Genomic DNA, 27,534 nt, shown 5'->3' with positions numbered 1-27,534 from the left:
TTGTTCTTAACACGGTGAGCATCAGAGTCAAAGGGTCACATAGATCTCTTACCTCTGGCAAACTCCTTGGCTATCTGGGGGTGAAGCCAGCTGGAGGTGAGACCTGGAAGCACTTGAAAACTAGTGGTGACTGTGAGAAAGAAAGCCCCAAGCCACTTTAATTGCCTGGCAAGAGCAGGAGGTTCAACATAGGCAGTGTGCTGCTTGACATCCCCAGCATGATGGGATGCTGCCCTCATATTGGTAGCCCCCTGCCCTGCTCCCACCTCTCCATGCTGACCTGCAAAAAAAGGGGTTTCCTTTCTGGCCTCGAATGCTTCCCTATATCCTTCCAAAAGCTTGAGTCTCTGTGCTCAACTTAATGCCTCCCTGCATCCATGTCTTCCTGTTTCTCCTGACCTGTGATGGAGATTGTGACTAGAGTGTCTGTGCTAAATCTGAAGCATGCATTTATTCCCTGTACAGAAACGTTAATGCTGTAGTTGCATGCATAGGAACGGCATTCAATGGAAAGCGTTTCTTCATATCCAGGTCAAATCCCCTTTCTTCTGCAGCAGCTCTCCCTCCATAGGAGGGGACTGACACATTCATGAGCTGGGAAGAAGGAAGGATTGAGCAAGGGAGCTGAAAGCAGGGCTCTTTTGCCCAGCCTCTCGTGCACACATCCACACCCATGTCAGGGTGCAGCCCATTGCTCTTGGGGGTGCTCCAGTAGCCCTCCCATGTAAGAGCACCAAGTCTGTGCCTGGGCTCTGCAAGTGCTGTTACAATACCATGGTAGCATTGCCGACTTAGGGAAGCAGCAGGGCTGCTGCAGAGTAACAAAAAACCCACACTAGATGTGCCAGCCACACTTCCTAGCACACACTCTCCTTGCCCCAGCCTCAAGGTGTCAGTCCTCCCCCAGCCAGCCAGCCCCCAGTGCTGAACCCACCAGTGCCAGCTTGTGGAAACCCTTCTGCAGAAGGGACCACGTTTCATTGAGGAGAAGCAGCATTTCATGAGCTCACGCAACACAGCTTTCCCCTGAGTGTTTGGGTTGTGCAAGGCTGCTTGGCATCCCTCCTCATCCCCACACCAGGGCACAAGGACAGGATGCTCTACCCAGGACATCACTGGTGTGGTTGGCCCACCAGCATGGAGACTCAGCACCAACAAAATCTCCACAGAGCCAATTTTAGCAGTGCAGAAAGTGAGTGGCTGGGTTGCTTGAATGGAGGGACAGCCCCACTGCTCCAGAGTGGTGACTCAAAGCCACTGCTGCCATTGTGCTGGCCTTGGGGGAACAGCGCTGACTATAAGGGCATATCTGGAGGTACTGCATGGTCTTGCTGCAGAGACCTGGTCTGGAACACAAGAAGCAGCACGGGCTTCAAAAGGTTTGAGGCACATTCCCACCACACAGACACATCTTCCTCTGCGTTCCCACCACGTCTGAGGCCACGCCATCGGATCTCTCCTTTCTTCCATACTTTCTCTCCACTCGGAGGGGAAGAATGCTACGAGGGGCAGGAGGTTATTGTGCAGGAGACTCTCACGGCCGGAGCGGTGGCTCCCTCCTCTCCCTCTGCGGCCGGGCTCACCCCTGAACACCGCGCGGGCTGAGCCGCACCCGCGGTTCTGAGCGTTCTCCTGCGGTGGGCAGGAAGCCTCCGCTTCGCTTCGCCTCCCGGGAGCGGCCTCCCGGGAGCCAATGGCTCCGCGGGGGCGCGGGGCCGAGGGCGGGAGCCGGACAGCCGGCGGCTGGATGGAGCTGGTGGGGCGGGAGCCGCCTCCGGGCGAGTTTCGGCCGGCGCCGGCCCCTGCCCACAGTCCTGCGCGGCCTCCCAAGCCGCGGGCGGGGGGGACCGAGGGCGGCACCGCCCGGGGGGCGCGGGACCGGCCGGAACGGGGCCAGAGCTCCGCGCCGCGTGGCGCGGCCGGCGCGGAGCGGGGCACTGGCAACGGAGCGGGCCGGCCGGGGCGGGGCGGGGGTACGGAGCGGGGCGGTCGGTACGCACCGGCGGGCGGGGGGGCGCGGGGCGGGGCGGCGCGGCCCCGGGCCCCTTTGTTCGGCGGGAGGCGGCGGCGCGCCGCCCCGCCGCTTTGTCCGCCGCTGCCGGCGGGAGCCGCTCGTCCCGGTGCGCCGTGAGTGGGGCTGGGGAGCGGGGGGCTGCGGGAGGGCGCGGGCCGGTGGGCAGGGGGAGGCAGGCGGGCAGGCGACGGTGCCCCGGGAGGCGAGAGCCACAGGGGTGGGATGGGGCGAGGGCAGGAAGGATCGAGGGGCTGGGGGTCTCGGGCAGGCGGTGGGGGCAGCTGGGCATGAGGCCCCCGTTGGGCTGGAATCAGTGGGACTGGGGACCCCGGGAAGGCTGGGGTTGTGGGCTGGGTCCCCAGAGTGGCAGGGGTCAGTGGAACAGGGGTCCCCGGGCGGGCAGGGGCTGGTGAGCCCCGAAGTGGCATGCCTGCTGCTATGCTTCTGGGTAGGGGAGACTGGGGGCGTTCGACAGTGCAGTCAGGGGTGGAGGTGGCTGGGGGCCCCAGGTAGGGGGACTGGGGTCAGTAGGGCTGAGACATAGATGTAGGGCCGAGCCAGCGTGTGTGGTGCTAGTCCTGACTCCCAGCATGGCCAGGAGGCCCTGGATGGCTGTGCCCCTTGGCAGAGCTGGACTCTGGCCACCTGCCTCTGGTGGAGGAGAAGCTGAGGGCAGCTCTATATTGCCCTGGCCATGCCCACTGCTGCTGCCATTCCACGCTGCTGGCCATCTCTATGTCATTCTTCCATGACCACCACTACAGTGCCAACATGTGCTTTTGCTTTCCATGTGCTTGATGCCTCCCAGGGCTGCCCTCCTGCCTGCTCCCCTCACCTTGTTCTCTGCCCCAGCCCCTCACCCTCATGCTAGGGCAGTGTGCTGCTGCAGACAAGGGCTAAAGGAGGCACAAAGCATCCTCCTTCCAGTGAGGTGGTGGGGGGAGAGGGCCCTTGTGTTACGGGGCAGCAGTGAGATCTTGCAGGGCGTTTGACCACAGGAGGATGGTGGCCCTGATGGGCTGGGTTTGGATCCCCAGTGCTAGCCTGTGCCACCTCCCACAGCTCAACAGGCTCTGCTGGGCACCAGGACGTCAGCAAGAGCATGTCTCCAGCATGGATGCTTGTGCTGGAGGAGCTCTTCTGTTTAGGTGGGGTTGGTCAGGAGGCAGGCTGAACTAAGCCTGAAAGATCCTCTTATTCTGGACAATAGTGGCATGAGTGCAGTGGCAGCCGTCATCCTTAGGGACATGCTGTGGCTGGAGGTGATGGAATGGGGCTGGCAGGAGAAACTGGGGACGCATCCCCTCTGCTTGCCCTAGGCAGCCCTGCCACTTGCTGCCCTTGCATCATCACATGCACAAGCTGCTGAAACCAGGGGTGGCAGTAGGGTGTCTCCTCTTGTGTCTTCTCCTTTGGCTGGGAGCTGCGATGTGGTCCTTGCAATTTCCTCCCCACTCTCTGGTGTGTCAGCTGCTTTGCCAGGGCTTTGTGCAATTCCTTGGCTGCCCCACGCTGCCTCTTGCTATCACTGTCCTGCCTCCTGTTCCATTCCCCCTGCCAGCTCTTGCCATCGGCCTTCAGGCTGCTCTGACCACTGGCCACTGTGTGCTTTGGAGGCTGGGGGTCCTGCAGGAGAAAGGGCACAGCACAGAGATTTGGAGGGGCAGAGTGATGCTGCATCTCTGCTGGCCCTCAGGGGAGAGCTCTGTGGGGTGCAGAACACCTGGTTCCTGAGCCCATGGTGGGGGGTGCTCCTCAGGGGATCCCCCCTTGGCCAGGGCTCAGGGCTGGCAGCTGCAGTGGGCCAGTGGGGCTGCTGCATGCCCTCTAGGGGCCTGTGGACCCCCATGGGAGGGTGTGGATGCTGTCACAGGGTGCAGCATTGATTGAGGACCTGCCCAGGGCCAGATGGCAAATGAGGGAGAGGATGTGGTTCTGCCTCTGCCTGCCCCCTCACAGTCCCCAGCTGGTGCTGCCCTGTGCTGACGTGTTTGGCTGTGACTGTGCTGACTTTTCCCCTAGATGTGTCCCTGCAGGGAACCAGGATGTCCCAGCCTTTTCCCAAGTTCTGTCCACCCACCTGGCTGGCGACAGGGCGGGAGCAGGATGCGGATGGGAGCATAGGGAGGCATTGCGTGGTGGTGGACAAAGTTTTGGGGAGATGGCTGCCTGAGCAGGGCTGTGTTTGTGGATCTGTGGATAAGGGAAGGGATGTTGGAGGGAAAGGGAGCAGGAGGGAGCTGGGGTGGGATCTGGTGGACTGGCGAGTCTTGTGAGGTGCATGCAGATTCTCTCAGTGCCTGTTTGCCTGCCCCTTCCCCACAGGGTTTGAGTCAACTGCCTAGCCAGGATGAGCTGGAGTTTCCTGACACGGCTCCTGGAGGAGATCAACAACCACTCAACCTTTGTAGGCAAGATCTGGCTGACTGTCCTCATTGTCTTCCGCATCGTGCTGACAGCCGTGGGGGGTGAGTCCATCTACTACGACGAGCAGAGCAAGTTTGTCTGCAACACACAGCAGCCGGGCTGTGAGAACGTCTGCTACGACGCTTTTGCCCCCCTCTCCCACGTCCGCTTCTGGATCTTCCAGATCATCATGGTGGCCACGCCATCAGTGCTCTACCTGGGCTTTGCCATGCACCGCATCGCTCGCATGCCTGAGTCCTCACGGCGCCGGACACCAGCAGCCCGGCGGGCTCGCATGCCGGTGGTGCGCCGGGGAGCCGGGCGGGACTACGAGGAGGCAGAAGATGATAACGAAGAAGACCCCATGATCTTTGAGGAGATCGAGGTGGAGAAGGAGAAGAGTCCAGAGGGCGGAGAGAAGCACGATGGCCGGCGCCGCATCAAGCAGGATGGGCTGATGCGTGCCTATGTCCTGCACTTGCTGTGCCGCTCACTGCTAGAAATGGTTTTCCTCTTTGGGCAGTACCTGCTGTACCGCTTTGAGGTGAGCCCTTCCTACGTCTGCAGCCGCAGCCCCTGCCCGCACACCGTCGACTGCTTTGTCTCCCGCCCCACCGAGAAGACCATCTTCCTCCTCATCATGTATGCTGTCAGTGGGCTCTGCCTCTTCCTCAACCTCTGTGAGCTCTTGCACCTTGGTGTGGGGCGCATCCGTGATGCCCTGAGCCAGTCTGGTGGCCCTCCGCTCCCAATTGGCGACAGTCCTGCACCACAGTACCCCAAGAAAGCCCCCAGTGCACCTCCCACCTACCACTCGCTGAAGAAGGAGCTGCCACAAGCCCCCCTGACCAACGGCAAGCTGGACTACCAGGAGAGCCTGGCCCAGGGGCGCTTCGCTCTGGCTGGGGCTCCCCCGGCACATGAGCTGGACCGGCTGCGTGAGCATCTGCGCCTGGCCCAGGAGCACCTGGAGGTGGCCTTCCACCTCCAGCCCCCTCCGAGGCCCCCCAGCCCTGCCCGCAGCAGCAGTCCTGAGGCCAACGGCATTGCTGCCGAGCAGAACCGCCTCAACCTCGCCCACGAGAAGGGGACCACTGCCTGCGACAGGACCACGGGTGAGCTGGGGAGAGGGCACGGAGGGCTGCTTCTAGGCTCCCCTGGAGAGGGGATGCCATCCCACCTGGGACCGGGACTAACCTGCCTCTTGCTCCCCACAGGGCTGTGAGTGCCACCAGGGATGACGGCGGTGACTGCTGGAGCGGCTGCCGCCGCCACCATGGGACAGGCGTCCTGCCAGGAGTGTGGGTTGGAGGATGCCATGTGCCTGCCCAGCAGGGCAGTCTGGGCAAGCCCTGTCCTGGTGGGCAGCGGAGGGGATGGGGGCCATGGGGTTCATTCCTACTTAATTTTCAAAAAGGGAATATCTTATTTTTGTACATTTTTATAAACTCATCAGCGTGTGCACCCTGGCATTTTTATACTCCATCCTGATATCCCTTCTGGGCCTGTGCTCCCCCATCTCCCATTTCACCCTTTTTTCCTCCTCCCACACCCATTTTCTGCAGCATGTTCTCCTCACACCTCCCTGTGCCCCCTGTGCTAGCTGCCACCCACTGCAGCACCGTCCAGTGCTGTGCATCCGTGGGTGATGCTGGTGATTTTGGTACTGCCCCCAAGGTGTGGGGCTTTAGGGGAGCAGGCTGGGGGTCTGGCTGGCTGGGCTGAGCTGTGGGACAGAGAGCTGGGCTGGCATTACACTTGAAGTGGAGGGGATGGAAGGGGTCCTGGCAGCACTGCTGCTGGAAAGGGCCAGTACGGCCATGCTGCACAGCATCCTGGCACGGGGCTGTGAGCTGTGGGCTGGCCTGCTCAGAAATGTCTGTGCAGAGGTCAGGGGCTGTCCTTCCCGCTGTCTCCGCCCTGTCCTGGCAGGTCGCCCTTGGACCAAAACTCATCTCCTCCCACTCTGCCTGCGGGGCTGGGACCCCCCACACAGAGCCAGACCCTGGCCCCACAGTGTGGGGACATGGTGCCCCGAGCTGGGCTCGGCCAGGAGCCAGTGGAGCATTTCTTGTCATCTCAGCCTGGGTCACACGGGGACTTTTGTAGCGTTGTTTTTTACTCGGAAATGATTGTCACTGTTTTTCTTCCTTTTTTTTTTTAATATCTATATTAGTAAAGGCTGAAGACGTTTTGTACTGAACTGCTGCATCTGGTCCTTTGGGAGGAAGGGGTGGGAAGGGAATCCTGCGTGGCTGGGCTGGGACCTCCCTGCTGCCCAGGGTGACTCAGTCGTTCCCGCTCTGCAGAGGCTGTGACGGGGCAGCTTTCATCATCAGCCTGGTGGAGAAGAATTGCTCTGGCTGCATTCCTATTTGGCCCTATCCCTGTTGAGGGGCCGGGTGAGGGGCTTTCCCGTTCCTCCCCAACCTCCCACCATCCCCATGCCTCATCCCTCTGTCGCTCCCGTTCCTCCACAACCTGTTGCCCGGAGCAGAAGGGATGTTGCTCTGCCCTGTGCTCCCATGCCCAGGGCAGTATCAAACCCAGCCATGCCATGCCAGTTTTGGCCAGCAGACCCCAGTCCCCTCTCTGGTACCCCAGGTCAGAGTTGGATGCCTATAAAGTACTTGCCCGTCCCCTCACTTCTCCATCTAGAAGTCCCCCAGGAAGGTTGCATCCCACTGCACAACTGCATGCCACCTCCATGGCTGCTTCTGATGGAAGCTGACATTTCCACACTGCTTTAGTAAAGGGAGCACATTTATTTCCCGTTAAGCTTTTCAACAAGCTGTGCTGCCGGGAGAGGGCTCACTTGCGGTGCCATGCATGCCACCAGCCCTACCAGTGTGAGGTCCTGTCGTGGTTTTGCCCAGGCACAGTCTGATCCTGTTGCAGCTGCCTGGGCCTGCCTGGAGGCTGTTGAATTCTGCAGCAGAAGCGGGACCCCAGTCTTTGGGGAGGGGCAGAACTGAGGGAGGGGAGCAGGTGGAGAGAGACGGGGGCTAACCTGGTTGCAGACAGCAGCCTGGCTTTGGCAGGGCAATGGTGCCTTTGCCAGAGGCTGTGCCTATCCCTGCCCTGCCATGCCCCAACTTGCTCTGGGCAGGGACTGGCCCTAGGGCAGGTCTGGCAGCGTGATGGTACCTGGGGCAGCCCAAAGCTCTGGCTTGTGCAGGGGAGGGTGGCACAGCCCAAAATGCTCCTCCAGGTCCCTTTGGTCCCTGCAATGTGGGGCCAAGGTCCCACTGGGAAAGCAACTCCTTCTCAGTGGGATCACAGTCTGGGGCTGGGCTGTGGGATGCTCTAGACACAGGTACAGTCCTGGGCCAGGATGTTGGGCACTGTCTCGTACTTGAAGGAGTACCCGCCATCGGAGGTGGTGCGGACGCGCAGGGAGCGCATGGTGCCGGGCAGGGCAGAGCAGCAGAGCTGCACGCCCAGACGGTGGCTCAGCCCATGGCCCGCGGTGCAGCTCCCATGGCAGTAGTGGAAAACGAAGCTGCTGGGATGCACGATCCACTTGTCCCAACCCAGTTCCTCGAAGGAGATGTTGAGGGAAGCCCGGCGGCAGTTGGTGTGGGCAGCCAAGTCCTCAGATGGGCGCTGCAGCAGGCTCAGTGCAGCTGGGGACCAGGGCATGGTGGAGCGACGAGCCCTCTCACTGCCCTTGGCCCGGGTGGTGGCCACTAAGAAGGGCATCTTGTCCCCCTCGGCCAGGCAGGGGCAGCCAGGGCAGCGCACCAGGAGCACAAAGAGTGGCTGCGAGAGCTGGGGCAGCAGCACGGGGGCCAAGTGAAACACTGTCCAGTGCTCGGGTGTCTGCTCTGCCGTGGCTGTCACCGGCACCCGGCCCTGTGATGACAGGGCCAGCACGTCAGGGGCTGAGTGGTTCAGGGTGGCCGAAGGACCGGTGTAAAACCAGAGCTGGGCAGAAGTCACCATGCGGCTCAGGGTGTGTGCTGAGGGCTGGAAGAGATAGCTGAAAATCCCTTCTTCCTCCAGCAGTTTGTCCGGCTGTGTGGGCTCACAGGGCACATCTGTGGTGGGGAAAAGATGATCAGGGTGTGTGCCCAAACCTGGGGAGAGTCCCCCAGTGCCAGGCAGCAGGGGAAATGTTGCAGAGGGTCCCTGGGATGCTGGCAGGGCACTTGGCTGCCAGCATAGGCTGTGGCAGGGTGCAGGGGAGCTGCTGTCTAGTGCTACACAGCAGTTTCTGTGCTGTGTCCTACAGCCAAGCCCTGCTTATGCCCTGGGCTGGTCCATTAGTGTTGCCCCAGCGTCCTGCCCCATCTCCTAGTGTCCTGCCCCATAGCTGGTCATCCTGCTGCCTTCCCCCAGCATCCACATCTTATCCCATCCCCCAGCATTCTGCCCCATCTCCCACTGTTGTGCTTTATAGCTGGTCATCCTGCCCTATCCCACAGCATCCTGCTCTGTCCCTTTGTATTCCATCCCATTTTCTAGTATCCTGCTCTATTCCCTAACATCTCACCCTATTCCACCCTGCCTGCTCCTCAGCCCTACCCATGTCTCTGCATCCTGCCTGGCCAGATGTTCCTCAGCCTCTTAGCACTCTCTTGTGCTGCCCACACCTCTCCCTGTCTGTACTGGGCTGCTCTGCCTGTCCCTGCCTGCCATACCTTTCCCCCTCCTGGCTCTCCACCAAATCTTGCCCATGCCCGTGCCCCAGCCTGGCATACCCTCTTTCCCTTCTCCCGCAGACCACCACAGCAGCCTCTCCATCCTTCAGCATCCGTGTTGCCTTGAGGCCCCACCCTGCTTACCCCTCTGCCCTCTCCATTCCACCATGATGTTCTCACCTGTGGAAGGGAACAAGATCACCTGGGAGGTGTCCTCCAGCTCCTCTGGCTCAACTTCAGCGTCTTCAAGGATGTCTCTCCGGTGTACCCTCCTTGCTTCCATCTGGGGCTCCTCCTGGAGAAGCGGGGGGCTCAGATGCTCCAGCACCCGAGCCCGCACCTTGGCCAGGATGAGCTGCCTGTCAGCACCCGCCCCAGTGCAGCTGGCCAGGGCAGCAGTGGGCAGCATGGCAGGCAGCAGGTGCAGGAGGAGCAGCATGACTGTGGGGTGTGCAGCAGACCAGTGGCTCAGGGGGCTCTGCCGTGGGCTTCTGCCTGCCTGCCCAGCCTGTCTGCCCGCTGTTCTCCCCCTGGGGCAGGGTGGCATTGAGATCTATCTGACACTGACGCAAACGTCTGCTCGCCGTGAATATTATCTCTGGGCTGTGAAAGCGCTGAGACGTCTGGAATGTGAGGACTGCAAGGACAGTGTGGTCTGGAGGGGGGGGGCAGCGCCTGGGCAAGGGGTGTGTGTGGGGGGGATGCTGCTGGGAGCAGCGGGTGCATGGGGCTGGGGAGGCCGTGCTGTGGGCAGGGTGCTGCCAGGAAGGTTTTCCTGTGCTGGCAGGGATGGAGGGGGCATCCTGAGCAAGCTTTGCAGCTGCTGGTGCTGGGTGCCCCCCACGGTGGAGGAACTGGAGATCTGCAGCTTCAGGGGGGATAGTGGGAGGTGACAGCAGTTGTGCACAGCAGGGAAATCTGGGCAAAGACCTGATGGGGTTTAGAGCCCTGTGAGGCTCTGGCATGGGGGAGGCAAGTTGGGGCGTACAGGCTGGGCACTGGGATCTCTGGGACAAGCCAGGGCAACCAGGATGTGAGGATGGGGCCCTAGGGAGGGCAGGCTGGGGGGTGGTGTGTGACTGTGGCATCTCCAGGACAGTCTGGAATCTGGCAAGGTCCTGGAGACATGAAGCAGGAGGGACAGCAAGAGGTCCCTGGGGCTAGGACTGGGGAATGCTGGGCCAGCTTCAGGGAGAGAAGAGTTGAGGCAAAGCCAAGCCAGCTGGACACCCTGCAGCAGGCAAAGGATCCTGGACTGCTCCACGGGCTGGCTCACAGTGTGGGAGTTGCAGGAGAGGCATAGGCATAGGCTGCAAGGGGACCCGGTGCCCTTCCTCTAATGGCTGCCTGAGGGGACACTGCCGGGTGTTCCCGATTCGTCAGCCCTGCCTGCCCTGTGGGTGGTGGGCAGCCTGTGTATCCCCTCTGCTCCTCCCACAGCCCAGTGTCCTGCACAGCCCATGCACAACCTGGCATCTCATGCAGCATCCAGTGCGGTACATCCCACCCCATGCAGTATGTCTCGCATAGCATGACCTCTCTCACTGCAGTCTGGTGTCCCGCTCCATATACCCCACACCATGCTGTACATCCCACATGGTGCATTGTCTCCTGCTGCTGGCTGAGCTATCATGGAGCCACAGCTGGGGCTGTGGCACCCCAGCTCTCTGGGGTGGCTCCCGCCAGGCTGCTATACATAGGTAGACCAGCCCTGCCTCAGTGAGGCGCTGAATGGAGCAGGCTCGGTCTTATCAACCCAGCGTGTCATCAGAGGGTATTTTTGGGGACAGCAGCTGCAGGCATTTATAACGTTTGGTCCCTGTGCACTGACACCCAGGAGCGGAGCTGGAGGAAGCAGCAGGAGCTGGGCACCGGCACTGGGAGACACAGGGGAGAGGCAGCGGACCGAGGTGCGTGTGTGGAGATGGAGACTGGGCTGAGGGGCTGTCTGGGGCAGGGTGATCAGGGAAGGGGGTGGTTAAAGGGTGCAGTGGGGCGGCTGAGCCATCAGGTCTGTCTGCATCTGCAGAGGCTGCTGTGGGGTGGGCTGTGGGTCAGGGGAGTTTTTGGCCAGGGAGGTGGCTCTGAATGGATGCACTGTTCCAGGGGTAGGGAGCTGGGAGGAGAAGCTGGCCCCGGTCCTTCTCACTCCTTGGGGAACAGCCCTCTCCCACCGTCCCCTCTGGCTCATTCAGGGAGTATTCTTGTTTCCCCTCCCCCTGCCCAAGCAAGGCAGAGACGGATATTGCCCCAGCCCCGGCCATGGTGTGGGCAGAGGCTGCAGTGCACTCACCCGGGGGAGGCACCCTGCCCTGCTCCTGCCTGTGATAGTGGGCATGGTTACCCAGAAAGCTGGGGATGGAGGCAATGCCCTCCAAAAGCAGGACCCACCTCCCCGGCCTTATCTTTGCCCCTGGGGCTGATCATTTCCAGTCATGACTTTCAGTGCGCGAGGGCTGGATCCTGCCTGTGGGACCACACTCTGGAGGGGAACCTGCTCCTGGAGAGCCCACTTTGCCATAGGGCATGGCCCTGTGGGGTGGCCGCCGGGCACAGGGGGGGCCGCCTGCCCATCCGAGTCTGGGAGGAAGTACCCGGATCCAGCCGGAGCCTCGCGCCCATGACAGCCCTGTGTCAGCACCTGCCTGCTGAGCCGGCCCAGATGATGTAGGAATGCGGCTCTGCCACCACCCGATACTGCAGGAATGCCCGGCGGGTGGGGAAGGGGTGGGAGGGGGGCCCTCTTGCCTCTGCTGTCCCCCAGCCTCAGCAAGCAAGTGCCTGTGCTCCCTGTCTAGGCAGGGATCGCCTGCTGCTCGAGCTTGGGTCCCCTCTGCAACCCTGGGGTAGGTAGGCTGTGAGTGCCCCAGGCCCTTGGGGTGCAAAGAGCTGCCTTTTATTCCCTCTCCTATTGCCGCGGGCTGGGAAATGGGTGATTTGGGTGACACAGGAGCATATCCAGTGGGGCTGAGCTGCTCAGAGAGAGGGTGATGCTCCTGCAGCATGGGGTCCGTGCTGGGAGTTTTGCTCTGGGCGCGGCTCCCTCCTGGTGGGGCTCCACACTGGTCAGTCCTTTTGATAAAGCCTTAGCCCCTACCCTGGTCTGTCTGTGTATCTCCCCAGGCTAATGGTCCCCACTGCTGCTCCAGCCATCTGCCTGCTGTGACCACAGGAGGTGGTGATGGAGGGGTTTGGGGGAGCCCCCAGGTTCCTGGCCTATCCACGTGCCTTCACTGTCCAAAGTGGCACTGATGTGGTCCTGAGCTGCCAGATCAGGGGTGATCCCCAGCCAAGCATCCACTGGGAAAAGGACAAGAACCCCATTGAGCCCTCAGGCCGTTTCCATATAGAGACCAAGGGGGACCTGTACAGCCTGCTGGTGTCTGGTGCCAGCCCCCAGGACAGTGGGCTCTACATCTGCAAGGCCAAGAACAGCGTTGGCGAGACTTATGCTGCCACTGCACTCAGGGTGGAGGCGGCGGAGCCCCAAGAGGAGGAGGGATGCTTGGGTAGTGAGGCACCTGCCTTCCTCATTACCCCCTCATCCATGAGGGTGTGCCGGGGGGAGGATGTGATGTTCACCTGCAGGGTGTCTGGGCAGCCCTGCCCAGTGCTGGAGTGGGAGAAGGATGGGCGCAAGCTCTCCGACCTCTTTGAGAGCAGTCACTTCACAGTGGGGCAGAAGCCCGAGGACTGGCACTTCCTGAAGTTGTTTGGTGCCCGGCCCCCGGACGGGGGTGTGTATGTCTGCCGGGCACGCAGTGGCTCCCGTGAGGCCCTGGCTGCTGCCGTGCTCCTGGTCGAACCCCAGGCACTGATGGACGGGCTTCCCAATGGCTCTCCTGCTGATGGTCCCGAACCACTAGAGGAGCGGCAGCGGCGGCGGTGGCACACAGCGGGACGGCGCATGGGACCAGAGATCTGGGTGCCCAATGGCGTAGTGCCAGCCAGGGTGCCAGCAGCTAAGGCATTTGCCGTGAGCGTGGGGAAGCATGCCAAGTTTCGCTGCTACGTTACTGGCAAGCCCAAGCCAGAGATCATCTGGCAGAAGGATGGTGAGCCCCTCGCCCCTGGCCGCAGGCATCTCATCTATGAGGACCGGGAGGGCTACTTCATCCTCAAGGTGCTGTACTGCAAGCCCCAGGACCAGGGGCTGTACATGTGCACTGCTTCCAACACTGCTGGCCAGACCCTCAGTGCAGTGCAGCTCCAGGTGAAAGGTAGGAGTGTGTCCAAGCAGTGCTAGGGGTGGCTGGGCACTGGGGGGGTACAGGGAGTTTTGTCTGGCAGGGGTGTGTCTGTGTGGGAGCCTAGCATCCCTAGGCTCCTTCCTGCCCTGTGCAGCCAGGGTCACCTCAGGCTCCTCAGGATAGAGCTGTGAGCTGGAAGCAGGGGATGCTGGGCTCCTCTGTGAGCTGTGTCCCCCTCCATGTCCCTCTCTTCTTGCAAACAGAGAGGTGGCCTCTTGGGATGGCTGTGGGTGTCCAGCCATGAACAGGGAAGGGGGACAGTGCCTTGGTGACAAATTCCCCTGGAAGTGCTGAGTGATTTTGGCAGGCAACCCTTCAGGGCAAGGCTCCAACCATCTACACTGGTAGCAGCCCCATCCCCCCTGAGCCACCCTGCCAGCTGGAGAGAGCCCATTGCTGGAGTGACCCTGTCCCTGGTGCAGTCCCTGCCTGTGCACCCTACTGCTCCCCTCCGCTAAGATGCTTGCCACAGTGTGTTGTCTTCCATGCTTCTGCATCCCCCAAAACTCCCTGCTGAGATGCTGGGGGCATCCCTGGGTCTCCCCAAGCTGTGTCATGGTTCTCCCTGCTCTGGGGGATGTGTTTCTCAAGGCAGAGTCCATCTTATGCAGGCCAAAGGAGAGGACAGAGGAGGGCCAAGGGCTCAGTGCTCTTTGTGAGCTGGGAACAATGTGAGCAAAGGACTGTGGTGGGTGCTGCACCCCGCATGCCCTCAGCTCCTGTCTCTTCTGGTGACAGAGCACCGGCTGCGGTTCCAGGTGCAACTGGCAGATGTGGAGGTGGCAGAACGAGAGGATGCTGTGTTGGAGTGCCAGGTGCCACTGGAGACCATCCCCACTGCCTGGTACCTGGAGGACAGGGAGCTGCAGCCCAGCCACAAGTACGTGATGGAAGAGCAAGGAGTGGTGCGGCGCCTGACCATCCGCGATGCCCGCACTGACGACGACGGCATCTACCTCTGCCAGATGAAGGACAAAGGGCGTAGCATCGCCGAGGTTTCTGTCCGAGGTGGGGGTTAGGTCTATGGTGGTACAGCTTTGTTTTCCTATCCCCCTCCTTGCCAGGGTCCCCACTGCCCTCTGCATTTGCCTTCCCTCCATTTGGCTGTGCTGCCTACTGCTGCCTCTCCTCAACCTCCTCCACCTCCTCCTCCTCCTCATCCTTCTTCTCCTCCTCCTCCTCCTCCTCCTCCTCCTCCTCCTCTTCTTTCTCACCTCAAAGAGCCCATTCTGTTCCCAAGCATCCCTCCCCAGCCTTCATATATCTTTCCATAGGGGTGATTGTGAAACGGCTGCCGCGGAAGCTGGATGTGATGGAGGGGGAGAATGCAGTTTTCTGTGTGGAGACACAAGATGAGGCAGAGGGGACCTGCTGGAGCCGGGATGGGCTACAGCTGCGGGAGTCACCCCGCACTGTGCTGAAGAGCTTCGGCAGGACACACCTCCTGGTGCTGGTGCATGTCACCCGCCAGGACGCGGGCATCATCTCCTTCACTGTCAGGGAGTCACAGACATCCTCCCAGCTCCGGGTCAAGTGTAAGCTGCAGGCTTGAAGGGGTCCCATGTCCTCTCTCCTGCCCATTCATGGGGGATGATAGAGAGTGGGAGGTGGAATGGGTACCCAGTATGCTGGGGATGTGATGCTGCAATGGTTTTTGGGGAAGGGAGCTTTCAGCAGGGCTCCAGAACCCCAGCCTCACTGGCACTCACAAACCCCTGTAACTAGCACCATGCTACACAAAAGCAAGACCATCCCCTCCATCAAAGAGAGGATCCCCAAAGAAACAGGCTGTGTAGCCCCCCTCAGCCCTTCTGCCACCCCACTCAGAGTCTCGTTGCCATCCCCAAGCAGCCAACATGGGCTGTGACTTGCAGGTGTGAAGCACAATCCTCCGAGTGCACCGGTGGCAGCTGAGATGAGCGTGGTGGAGAGCAACACGGCTCTGCTGACCTGGTGTCCTGCACCCGATGCCCACCTCCACCCTGCCAGCCGCTACCTGCTGGAGCGGCGGGAGGCAGTGGGGGGTGAGTGGGTGCAGTGCCTGGCCACTGACCTGCCCGGCTGTGTGCGGGTGCTGGGTGACAGCGTACCCCGCGAGGCTGACTACTGCTTCCGCATCTGCGCCACTAACAAGCACGGAAGGAGCAGCCCCGTGGAGTTCCCCGGCTCCGTGCATCTCGGTGAGGATGCCGAGCCAGAGACTTCCACCTGGGAGCTGGGTCTCCCCAGGGGCGAGCTGGGATGTTGTGCTACAGCGTGCTGGTAGTCAGTGCCGCTGGGGCTCAGTCTGGCTGTGCTCCAGTCCCAGCAGCTCGCCTGGAGAGGGGTCTGCAGGATGTGCGGGTGCGGGACGGCGAGGATGCGCAGTTCTCCCTGGAGCTGTCAGCTACAGTGCACGGCTCCTGGTTCCTCAACGGTGCCAGGCTGGGCGAGGAGGATGCAGGAGGTCGGTTCAGGATGCAGCACCGCGGGACAGAGCACTCACTGCTTATCCGGGGAGCACGGCTGGTTGACAGTGGGGCCCAGATCACCTTTGTGTCTGGTGGAGTGCGGGACTCAGCCATGCTGCATGTGCAAGGTGAGTAGGGCGCTTGCCTGGGGTCCTGCCAGGACCCTAACAGTGTGGGCTCTCATGGTGGAGGATGCTTCTCACCTCTCCGCGATGTCTCTCAGCCCCGCAGGTCCGTATTGCTCCAGTGCCCGAGGCCGAGCGGCTCCGGGAGGTGCCGACAGGGCTGCCTGTGCTGCTGGAATGTCAGGTGTCTGCCCCGGATGCTCCTGTCCGCTGGCTGAAGGACGGTGAGGCCGTGCCTCCAGATGACGTTATCGTAGTGCAGGCAGAGGGCTGCGTGCGGAGGCTGCTCCTCCGCTCGGCGAGTCCCTCGGACACTGGTGTGTACACCTGTGATGCTGGGGATGATGCTGTGAGCTTTGTGGTGACCGTGACCGGTGAGCTGGGGACTGCCTGTGGGAGCCTGGACCCCACCTGCTGATAGTGCTCCTGCCCCTCTTCTCACCCCCATAATGGGGCTGAAAGCTGCAGCCAGTTGGGTACCCATGCTGAGCCCCACATTATCCTTGGCAGATGTGCCAGTGAGGATCATCAGCTCCAATGAGGAGGCCACCCACACCTATGTGGCCGGGCAGCGTGTGGAGCTGTGGTGCCAGCTGTCCCGCCTGGTAGCCCCGGTGCACTGGTACAAGGATGGAGAGGAGGTGGAGATGGATGAGAGCCTGGTACTGGAGCAGGAGGGGCCACGGTGCCAACTGGTGCTACCCTGCGCCCGGCCACAGGACACAGGGGAGTTCGTCTGTGATGCCGGTGGGGACTCTGCCTTCTACAACATCACTGTGGAAGGTGGGTATGATGCAGGAGGGCTGGCAGGGTCTCAGGTGGTGGTGCAGGGTGCCACAGCATGTGCATGCTGCTGTCAGTATTGCTGTCACTTGCCGCTATGGGACACTTGTCAGACATGCTCTTGCCAGGTCCTCACCAGCAGTTTGATCAGTTGGTTGGTTGGAGTCTTTGTGGCAGCTCTGGTGCATAAAACCACCCAAACTGACTGCCAGAGGGAACAGCTTGCTCTGCTTGTCCAAAACACTAGAGCACCCGAGGGCACCCAGCACCTGCATACCAGGGTGTTTGCCAGGCCTCTGTCATGACCAGTAACCAAACCCTCCTCCAAAGTCCTAAAAATAGTGGGCCGGGCACCTGGCGTGGGGTGACTCACGGTCAGACATCACTCTGATGGACAGAATTAATTGCTGACCTGAAAATTAGTGGTTGCCTGGAGACCAATGATTGGGGGTGTTTGCTGGGTGGGAGCAGCGGACAGCATCCCGCAGCGGCTGCCTTGGCTGCGGAGCGGCTGCTGGCGCCTCTGGCTGGCAGAAGATAATGAAAGCTGAAAGTGAGTGAAAGGCTTCCCCTTGCTGGCCCCGAAACCCACATCCCACAGTCACAGGAAGATGACTGGGGGCAGAGCTAAAACCCAGTTAAAAAGCTCTGTTATCACAGCGGTAAAGCCTCGCCGTGGTGTTAACATGGGACAAAGGGCCAAAGTTGATGGCAGAGGATGTAAGTGAAGATGGGATGAGTGATAAGAGTTGCTTGAAGAGTCAATGGAGTGGTGACTGCTGGAAGAGTGAGGAAGGGAGGTTTTTTAGTGAGATAAAGGCCAAATCGCTAGTGGGAAGGACAGGCAGTGTGGGCTTTGGGCAGAGGCAGGAGTCATTGTCTGCCTTGCGGGAGCATGGGGCATGGAGAGCTCTGCTTCCCTCGGGTAAGAGGGGGAACACCATCTGCTGAAGCTCAGCCTTTTGACTGAGCGGCTTTGCATAACTTCAACAGAAGGGTCTTAGGGAAGCTGGCTTGATTCGATCTGGATTTGGACATCAATGTCACCAGCAGGGCTGGGGGTGGGTGACAGGAGGCTCAGGCTGACACCTCTCTGGCACGAGTGCCAGGCTGGCTGCTGCAGTTAAGCACTGCTGTGGCATGCTTGGGTTTCCCCGAGGCATCCCAGCTATCCCCCATGGGGCTGCTGTGGCATGGAGCATGTCTGCCTCAAGCCCGGCCACCCCTGTGCACCTCTGGGTCTTCCGGTAGCTGCTGAGTGCTGGAGCTCCCTCAGAGCTGGTGAGAGGCTGAGGCCAGAGTGGTGCTGCCTGCTGAGGGCTGGCACATCGCCCCCTCCTTGCTTTGGTGCTGCTCAACATCTCCAGTTGCACTTCAGTGATGTGACTGCTTTTAGCAGGCCCAGGGAGAGAGGCAGCTACCAGCTGTTTGATCAGAAAGCCAGGCGGATGCAGGCTCAGCGTGTGGCAGGTTAATCACTGCAAACTGGCGCCGCACGCACGCTGCGGGGCTGTGGTGTGTTGCTGGGCCTGGACATGGTAGCTGGGAACCATCTGGGAAGTTTCCAGGCTAGATACCCAGTACGGGGCAGCTGTGGGCTATGAGAAGGGCATGTTACTGCTTGTTTGCTGGTGTGTGCTCCGATGCTGGCTGTACCTCATGCCTGTCTGGAGCCATGGGCTGGATGAACACCCACAGCAGAGTCCAGGCCAGCTGCAGCTGGCTGCAATGCATGTGGCCAGGCAGGCAGTGCCAGCTGTGTGTAGCATCTTGATCCTCTCCCAGGAGGGCTGGTCACCTAAAATTTGTACTGGGAGCCCCTCTTCCTTTAGATCTCTGACTCAAGTCAGGGGGGAGATGTGAGCAGTGGCACTCATTTCATGTGTAACCCATTAACAGTGGTGTTTAGTGATCACTGCAATCTGGAATTGGGTCCTGGGCCCTGGTGAGACAGAGGAATAGGGCTGCTGGCCACAGGTAAGCCATATGCCTGCATCGCAGTGTCAGAAAATGCCAAAGCTGAGCCAAGACAGAAACATCAGCTGGCCCCTGGTGGCCTCTGAAACGGGGAGACAGGCAGAGAAGTGGGCACCCCCGGTAGAGCAGCCACAGGGGCTGGTGCTGACACCACAGACAGTGATTAGCAGTGCTGGGGTTTGCTAATGAGGTGCTTGTTTACCCACAACCTCCCTCCACATCCCTCAGCTCCATCACAGGGCAGAGTAGGGCAGGTACCACGGGTGCGAGGGTGCTGCAGCAATTTACAGCCAGCTTGAAGCCAGGTACTCCTCCTGGGTGTGATGGGCGAGAAGAGGGAAACCTGGGCAGGTCTGTGTGCCTGCTACATAGAAGCTTGTGCTATGTAGGCTGTGGATGAGGTGGTGCCTTCCAGCCTTAAAGCCAACAAGCTGGTTAAAGCATCACTCCACACGGGGCTGTGACTGCCACCATCGCTGGCTCTGGTCTTTATGTCCTGGCTGAACCCCGTGTCTCTTCCTGGCAGAGGCGCCGGTGAGGATTGTCAGTTCCAATGAGGGGGCCTCCCATGCCTACGTGGCTGGGCAGCGTGTGGAGCTGTGGTGCCAGCTGTCCCATCAGGTGGTCCCAGTGCACTGGTACAAGGATGGGGAGGAGGTGGAGGCAGGTGAGAGCCTGGTGCTGGAGCAGGAGGGGCTGCAGTGCCGGCTGGTGCTGCCCTGCGCCCAGCCACAGGATGCAGGGGAGTTCGTCTGTGATGCTGGCGGGGACTCTGTCTTCTACACTGTCACTGTGGCAGGTGGGTGAGATGCACAGCTACATCCCTCTTCCCCTTCTCCCTCTGGCCCAGCTCCATGCTTACACTGTGGCTGCAGCACTTCAGCTGCCCCTCGCCTCCTTGTGAGCAGCTCTTTGCCCATGCCCCTGGGATACGGGCAGCGGCAGGCCAGCTGCTCTGTCTCCTAGAGCCCCGTGCCACACTGCTGCTCTACACCCCAAAGCACAACCAGCTGCCTGCCCGTGGTTTATTCTACCTCACACATCAGCCCTGGTGTTCCCTCAACTTGCAGTTACCAGCACTGCAGGGCTGGGAAGTCCAAGCGACACAGGGTCTTGGTCCTCTCAGCCCCGCAGGTCCACATCACCCCACTGACTGAGGCACAGCAGCTCCAGGAGGTGCTGGCAGGGCTGCCCTTGGTGCTGGAGTGTGAAGTGTCCCCCCCAGATGCCCATGTCCACTGGATGAAGGATGGCAAGGCCGTGGTCCCAACCCAGGTCCTGGCCATCTGCTCAGAGGGATGCTTGCAGAGGCTGCACATTACCACAGCCACACCATCTGACTCGGGGGTGTACGTCTGCCATGCTGGGGACGATGCTGCCAGCTTCAGGGTGACTGTGAGCGGTGGGTGAGCTGCTCCAGGGGATGCCTGTCTTCACATGGGCCTCACTCAGCACCAAGGCTGAGCCTCACCATGTGTCCCCCAACAGAGGTACCAGTGAGGATTGTCAGTTCCAACAAGGAGGCCCCTCACTCCTATGTGGCTGGGCAGCGTGTCGAGCTGTGGTGCCAGCTGTCCCGTCCGGTGGCCCAAGTGCGCTGGTACAAGGACGGGGAGGAAGTGGAGATGGATGAGAGCCTGGTGCTGGAGCAGGAGGGGCCACAGTACCGGCTGGTGCTGCCCTGTGCCCGGCCACAGGACACAGGGGAGTTTAGCTGCGACGCTGGAGATGCATCTGTCTCCTACTGCATCTTGGTGGCAGGTTAGTGGCACAGCAGGGACATCCTGAGAAGGGCAGCACTGCCCCAGCTCTGTGCTGTGGAGTCCCCAGCCCTGCTCCCTGCCCTCAGCATTATACGGCTGTATCTGTGTGCCTACTGCCCCTGTCCTCAAACAGCTCCCGCCTCTTTGCACTGGGGTGAGACACTGTAGCATCTGTACAGCCCCTGAGGAACAGGGGCACAGGTGACAGTAAGCTGAGACAGCAGACCCAGGAGCAGTGCAGTGAGCAGGTCTCACACCTTTCCTCTGCACCCCTGGCAGAGCCACCAGTGAGGATCCTGCACCCTCCACAGCGCTCACTGGAGCTACTGGTTCAGGCACCGGGGTGTGTGGAGCTGCGGTGCGAGCTCTCTGTGCCAGATGCTCCTGTACGGTGGTTCAAGGATGGGCTGGAGGTGGATGAGACTGACAACCTTCTGCTGCTGGTGGAGGAGGCCTGGCGCTGTCTCTTCATCCCCAAGAGCAGCATGGAGGACACAGGCGAGTACATCTGCGAGAGCAAGGATGAGGCCGTCTCCTTCGACGTCAAGGTGTCAGGTCAGTGGAGACCCGGGAGCAGGGAGGTGCTGATTTCGTTCTGGCTGCAGGGTCTGTCCCAGCCTGGGGGAGGGGACTGGCTCCTCCATGGTGATGATGGTGGGTGCCCACTGATAGGGCCACCAGTGCAGTTGCTTGCCTGGGGCTGCCACCAGAGGAGTGTCCTGGGCCACGATGTCCCTGCGCTGCTTTGCATCACAGACATGCCATCCCTGTAGAGCCTCCAGTAAGGATACTACAGCCCTGCAGACCTGTCCCTGTCATGACGGTGTCCCTGGGGGAGACAGTGACACTGTGCTGTGAGCTGTCCCGTGTGGATGCACCTGTGTGCTGGGCCAAGGAGGACGTCAGGCTGGAGGCTGGGGGCAGCCTCGTCCTGGAAGAGGAGGGTGCCTATCGCCGGCTGCTCATCCCTGCTGCTCAAGCCGAGCATGCTGGAAAATACACCTGTGACACTGCCAATGACACAGTGACCTTCACTGTCCAAGTGTTGGGTGAGCAAGAGGCTAGGGGAGAGCCTGGTTGGAAGAGCTGGGTGCACAGACCCCAGAGACCCCAGCTCTGTTGGTACTGGATGCTGCAGATCCGCTGGTCATGATCCTGGAGAGGGATATCCTGCTGACCCACCGGCATTGCCGGGCCATGGAGGACCTGGTGCTGGAGGTGCACCTCTCACACGCCCACGGGGAGGTGAAGTGGTACAAAGATGGGGAGAAGCTGCAGGACACGGGGCGTGTGCGGCTCGAGGAGGACGGGGCACGCCGATCCCTTGTGATCCTGGGCACCACGGGCAGGGATGCGGGCGAGTACCTCTGTGACACCGGCGATGACAGTATCGTCTTCTTCATCACTGTAGAAGGTGAGCAGGAGCTCCCAGTGGAGATGGCCAGAGGGGCAAGGACTGAGGTGGGTCTGTAGCTGCTGCCAGGCTAGTTTGGGGCTGGGCTGGGCTGGGCGGCAGTGAGCATAGGGAGGCTGGTAGGGGGCAAATGGGGAGCAGGCTGCACCCGTGTGGTGGCCTCGTGGAAATCCCAGCGCTGCCCAGCTGCAGGCAGAGGAGTCTGAACAGAGTCTGGCCATTGCAATACCTGGCACAGGCTGCTCCTGTGGTGACTGCCCATCTCTTCAGTCCCAGAGCCACCAGTAACCATCGTGGGCAGCAGAGGCACTGTGGTACATCGCTGCCTGGTGGCCGGGGAGGATCTGGTGATGGCTTGTGAGCTGTCCCGGCCCGATGCCATCGTGCGCTGGCTCCGGAATGGCCATGAGGTGCATCCAGGTGAACGGGTGCAGGTTGAGGCCCGTGGGGTGCTGCGACAGCTCACCATTCGTGGGGCACAGCCCAGCGACTCAGGGTGCTACATCTGTGACGCTGCCAGCGACCGCATGGTGACAAATGTGGAGGTGTCGGGTGAGCTGGCTCAGCACCCCGGGGACCCTCAGCATGGTGGGATCATGCCACAGATCTGGGGGAGGGGAGGGGATACCTATGTGACCTCGCTGGTAGCAGAGGACAGGGTGGCAGCATGTTGGGGAGGGTAGAAACCCTGTCCTCAACCCTACGGAAGTTGTTGGTCAGAAAGGGACATGTCAGGGTTGTGGCGAGACATGTCCCTGCTGCGTCCCCCAGCCAGGGACTATTTAAATTTAGCCTTGGCCGGCTCCCAGGCGCCGCTCCTCCTGCTTTGGCTGCCAAAGGCTGAACTAAGCCCAGACCCTTATCAGATGGAGATGGAGGGCTGGGCAGGGTGGGAGAGGGCCTGGTGCACACAGGAGCCCTGGCTCCCCAGCAAGGTGTTCAGGATGGAGGGGTGCACCAAAATTAATGGTCCCAACCTGGCAGCTGAGCTGCCTGTGCAGGGAGTGATGCAGGAATGACAGGCTGTGCTGACAACCTGAGTTTCCTGAGTGGACTCTGAGCTGCCGGACCCCTCCAGCCTGCATGCCTGCCCTACTGGGACCCCTGTCTGGTCCCACCATGACCCCCAGCCAGCCCCACAGTCCTCCTGCCTTGCAGTAACTCATTGAGGGATCATCTCTGCTTGCAGCGGTCCTGCCCCTGCACTGCCCCACACTATGGGGACACCCCTGAGCCCTGTCTTGTCTCATGCCCCTCAGCTCGGCCCGTGTGCATTGTCAACAAGGAGGAAGCGCAGAGCCCGCTGGAGGTACAGGAGGGGGACAGTGTGACACTGGTGGCTCGGCTGTCCCCGGAGACAGCGGCGGTGCAGTGGCAGAAGGATGGACAGAGGCTGTGCTCAGGTGGGCGGCTGCTGGTGTGCAGTGAGGGTCCCACACGCAGCCTCACCATCAAGCAAGTGGAGCTGGGTGATGGTGGCATCTTTCTCTGCGATGCTGGTGATGATGAGGTGCATTTCACACTGCATGTGAAAGGTGAGCCTGGAGATGTCCCTCAGCCATGTCAGGGGCAGGAGCAGTCCACTGCCTCATGCCAGCATGGTTTTACCCCTATTCCATGCTGGTGCCACTGCCAGGGGCACGGCTGAGCCCAATGCTCCCATCGCACAGAGGCGCCCATGTTGTTCGTGAACAAACGGGAGGAGCAGGAGAAGCTGCTGGTGCTGGAGGGTGGCAGTGCTGTGCTTTCTGCCATCACCTCCACAGAGCGATCTGATGTCACCTGGCTGGGCCCGCAGCAAGCAGCGGTGAGTGGTGAGCGCTGCGAGCTGCGTCGGGAGGGCCGCGTGCACAGCCTCATCCTCCACAGTGTGGCCATGGAAGACGCCGGCATCTACACCTGCCTCTCACCCCACGACCAGATGCAGTTCGACGTGAGCGTCAGAGGTGGGCAGCTGGGGGGCAGTGGCGTTCCCGGGGAACCCCTGCTGTGGCAGCAGGTGCTGACATGGGGGGGTTGACTGTGCAGAGCTGCAGGTGAAGTTCCTGCGTGGGCTGTCAGATGTGCGAGCACGGCAGGGTGAGCGGGTGGTTCTGTGGTGCGAGCTTTGCAAGCCGCGGGGCGATGTGGTGTGGCGGAAGGATGGGCGGGTGCTGGCGCCTGGCCCCCACCGGCAGATGATGGCAGAGGGACGGGAACGCTCGCTGGTGCTGAGCCACGTGGAGCCTGGGGACGCTGGCGAGTACTGCTGCGAGTCCAACGACGACCAGACGCTGGCAACGCTGACAGTACAGGGTGAGCCCAAGGCTTGACCACCACTCCAGGGACCCTTACGCCATGGGGGTGGCAGGGAAGCTGGGCACAGTGATGTCAGGGTTGCAGGGATGCTTAGTGGCTCTGCAGGACAGGGGGTCCCTTGTGTTGAGCCCTGACACCCTGGCTGTAGTCCCCAGGGTGGTGGAGATCATCATGGAGCTGCAGAGCCTGACAGTGCTGGAGGGGGAGGATGTCACCTTCAAGTGCCTGGTGTCCCCTGAGGATGTGGCTGTGACATGGCAGCTGAATGGCCAGCCTGTGGTCCCCAGCGAGCGGCTGCTGGTGACAAGGAGTGGGCTGTGCCACAGCCTCACCCTCCGGCAGTGCCAGCCAGGGGATGCAGGCACTGTGACAGCCAACGCTGAGGGGCTGGTGACCATGGCCCGGCTGAGTGTGCAAGGTGAGGGGGAAGGAGACAGGTGGGGCTCAGCCCAAGGCACAGCCCTGGGGCAAGCTGCTGACCCAGTGTATGGGCCATTTAGAGGCACAGGTGCTGTTTGTGAGGAAGCTGCAGGACATGGTGGCAGAGGAGCAGGGGGACGTGTGCCTGGAGGTGGAGGTGAGCCACGAGGCCGCTGAGGTGCAGTGGCTGAAGCAGGGTGTCCTCCTCCAGCCAAGCAGCAAGTACGTGCTGCAGGAGTCGGGGTGCCTGCGCACCCTCACCATCCGCTGCCTTGGCCCTGCTGACCGTGGCACCTACCGCTGTGAGAGCCTGCATGACCGCACACAGGCCAAGCTCTGTGTGGAGCGTGAGTATCATCCTGGGATGGAAGGTGACATGGATGGGGATGGGAATGGGGAGGGCACCCAACTGCTGCAATGGGAGAGTGTGGGCAGAGCTGATCCTTGGCTGGAAGGTGGTTGAGCAGAGAGGTAGATGGGTGTGTGGGCAGGGGTGGGAGCCTGGTATAAATGGCTGGATTTAGAGTACTGCTTCAGCAAGCACAGACTGGGAACCCAGGGGCTGGGCAGACACCTACTCATGGACATGGGTCTCTCACAGCCCAGAAGGTGTCGATCCGGACACCACTGGCAGATGTGGAGACTTTTGAGAAGGAGACAGCCACCTTCCACCTGGAGTTGTCTCACCCTCACGTGCCTGGAGTCTGGACACGAGATGGCATCCGGGTGAAGCCCAGTGGCACATGCCGGATCAGTGCCATGGGCTGTGGACACAGCCTGACACTGGAGAGGCTGGCACTGGAAGACTCGGGCACCATCACCTTCACTGCTGACACCCTGCGCTGCAGTGCCCGCCTGCGTGTACGGGGTACGGTCCCTGGGGCAGGCTGGGGGTGCATGGCACTGGCACTGTCTGTCCTGCAGCTGTTCAGTACTGGGGGAGATTCCAGAACTGAGCTGAGCAACTCTGGGCACATGTTGGCAAGTGTCGTCCTGTCCTCAGGGAGGAGATGTGAGCTAGGCAGTGGGTCCAGCCAGGGTTTGGGTTAGAGGCGGCTGGACCACCACTGATGAGTGCTTGCTCATGGTGCCTTGAGAAGTGCCACTCACCCCATGCTGAAATGATCCAGGCACAGATACCCTTCTCAGTGTGTCTTTGCCCTACCAAACCTTCCTGCCCTGTGTTCTGCCTCCTCAGAGCCTCCAGTCACTATGGTGAGGGTCCTGCGAGACCTGGGGGTCCCAGAGACAGGGGTCGCCAGCTTTGAGTGTGAGTTGTCTCGCTCCAATGCAGAGGTGAAATGGTTCAAGGTGAGGGTTTGCCCCAATCCTCTCCAGCAGTGCCTGGCCATGTCCTCCTCCCTGCTTTGTCCTCCGGTTGTTGCCCTCCCTGACAGGGCTGCTGGCAGGGCAGATGGGGGCAAAGCAGCAGGGTGCTGCCTGCTTGCACCCTTGAGCACACTCTCCCTGGGCAGGATGGACAGGAGCTGCGGCCAGGGCCCCACTGCCGCATCTACTCAGCGGGCCGGCGCCGCATCCTGCAGCTGAGCCACTGTGACTTGGCCGACGCAGGCAGCTACACCTGCGATGCAGGCGACTGCCAGGCCTCCGCCGTGCTGCATGTCCAGGGTACAGTCACTCAGCTCCTGGGGGTTTGTGCAACCCCAAACCCTACACAGCCTGCTCCCCTTCACCCTTGGCTGCCCTGGCACCCTGCCCCTTACCTGCAGAGCGCCAGGTCCACATTGTGCAGGAGCTGCAGGAGGTCCAGGTGCGGGAAGGTGACAACGCTGTCTTCACCTGTGAGGTGTCACATGAGGATGTGAAGGGCGAGTGGTTCCGGGACGGGGAGAAAATCAAGGTCTCCAGCATAGTGAAGACACGGCAAGAAGGTGGGGTTGCAGGTGGTCCCACACCTGGTTTGGGGCTGGGAGGGGGTGAATTCAAGCAACGGGAGTTTGTGTGGACAAAAGGGGATCTCTGCCTCCGCCTGCTATGGGTGCCAACTAAGCCAGCCTCTCCCTCCCCAGGGACCCGCCATTTCCTGTTGTTCTGTGGTGTGCGCCCTGAGGACCAGGGACTCATCCGTTTTGCAGCCGGGACAGCCATCTCTGAGGCCAGTCTGCATGTGGAAGGTACCAGTGCGGGCAGCGAGGTCAGGCTGGGCTCCAGCACCAGGGCTGGGGTGCACCAGGTCAGCTTGTGGTGTCCCCATGAGAGCCCACTCACTTCGCAATGCTGATACCCTGCCCCTTCCCACCAGCGCTGCCCATACGGATTGTGAAGCCGCTGCGGGACAAGACGGTGCTGGCGAGGCACAAGGCGACACTGGAGTGCACTGTGTCCCACGCCCGGGGCCGGGTGCGCTGGCTCCGTGGGGACACCGAGATCTTTGCTGGTGACAAGTATGAGATCTGCAATCTGGACTGCTACCGCACACTCATCATCCACCGCGTGGGGCCAGAGGATGAGGACTCATACACCTGTGATGCCTTTGATGACCGCTCCACTGCCCGGCTCCTGGTAGAGGGTGAGTGGGCACCTGGGGGGGGTACCACTGGGGGCTGGCAGTGCTGATCTGCCTTGCAGTGGAGGGACACCAGAGGCCTTGTCCCCATGCCCCACTGCTTGCAAGAGTCTGAGTGCTGGTGTGGGGGGAAAAGGCTGGATATGGGTCCAGAGGTCTGTGCCTCTCTGTCTGGGATACACTTTTTGGGTGCCCCATCAGCTCTGGCAATGCTCCAGCTCTCTCTGACTCCCATTGTTCCCACAGGGAGCTAGAAGCCAGGATGCGGCACTCAGGACCTGCACACAGACAGACTGATGCTGCTGCTGGGAGATGGGGTCATGCTTCTCCCACCACGTACAGACACACAGACTCCATCCCGTGCCTGCTCCAGCCTCAGGGCTCTGCATTAAACACCCTTTTTTTCTGACATGGTTTCTTCCACGCCAGCGAGTCAGGGTCCCATTAAGAGAAGGGGTGGTGGC

General features: G+C 61.1%; 3 protein-coding genes across 5 annotated transcripts; 2 read left to right on the top strand and 1 right to left on the bottom strand.

Moving 5' to 3' along the window:
* The first annotated feature begins 2,042 nt into the window (after positions 1–2,042).
* On the top strand, positions 2,043–6,623 carry LOC113994780 (gap junction gamma-1 protein-like). 3 transcript variants are annotated; one of them, XM_027734206.2, is made up of 3 exons: positions 2,043–2,127; positions 4,340–5,535; positions 5,638–6,623. In XM_027734206.2, the coding sequence occupies exons 2-3, from the start codon at positions 4,365–4,367 to the stop codon at positions 5,643–5,645; spliced, it is 1,179 nt and encodes a 392-aa protein (XP_027590007.2). In that variant the 5' UTR covers positions 2,043–2,127; positions 4,340–4,364; the 3' UTR covers positions 5,646–6,623. The 3 variants fall into 3 exon arrangements, with proteins under 3 accessions (XP_027590007.2, XP_039238016.1, XP_027590006.2); XM_039382082.1 differs by having other exon boundaries at positions 2,107–2,120; XM_027734205.2 differs by lacking the exon at positions 2,043–2,127 and having other exon boundaries at positions 2,357–5,535.
* A 539-nt stretch (positions 6,624–7,162) lies between these two features.
* INHA (inhibin subunit alpha) lies at positions 7,163–11,557 on the bottom strand. Its single transcript, XM_027734179.2, has 2 exons — positions 9,244–11,557; positions 7,163–8,460 (listed from the first exon to the last, which is right to left on the bottom strand). Exons 1-2 carry the CDS (start codon positions 9,608–9,610, stop codon positions 7,727–7,729), a joined length of 1,101 nt encoding a protein of 366 aa, XP_027589980.2. The 5' UTR covers positions 9,611–11,557; the 3' UTR covers positions 7,163–7,726.
* A 687-nt stretch (positions 11,558–12,244) lies between these two features.
* OBSL1 (obscurin like cytoskeletal adaptor 1) lies at positions 12,245–27,479 on the top strand. The gene is made up of 25 exons (XM_027734180.2): positions 12,245–13,283; positions 14,052–14,321; positions 14,588–14,848; positions 15,188–15,493; positions 15,616–15,891; positions 15,987–16,262; positions 16,399–16,671; positions 19,175–19,447; positions 20,101–20,409; positions 20,691–20,966; positions 21,185–21,460; positions 21,550–21,825; positions 22,096–22,377; positions 23,085–23,360; positions 23,496–23,771; positions 23,854–24,120; positions 24,272–24,541; positions 24,624–24,890; positions 25,145–25,411; positions 25,742–25,854; positions 26,019–26,172; positions 26,274–26,435; positions 26,574–26,678; positions 26,807–27,073; positions 27,317–27,479. The coding sequence occupies exons 1-25, from the start codon at positions 12,245–12,247 to the stop codon at positions 27,322–27,324; spliced, it is 6,825 nt and encodes a 2,274-aa protein (XP_027589981.2). The 3' UTR covers positions 27,325–27,479.
* Positions 27,480–27,534: the final 55 nt, after the last annotated feature.

Source organism: Pipra filicauda, unplaced genomic scaffold (genome assembly GCF_003945595.2).
Source record: "Pipra filicauda isolate LSUMZ 115617 unplaced genomic scaffold, ASM394559v2 scaffold253_size2546935_pilon, whole genome shotgun sequence".
Classification (NCBI taxonomy): Eukaryota; Metazoa; Chordata; class Aves; order Passeriformes; family Pipridae; genus Pipra; species Pipra filicauda.
The sequence above is the reverse complement of the archived record's forward strand: the minus strand, read 5'-3'. Positions and strand labels throughout refer to the sequence as shown.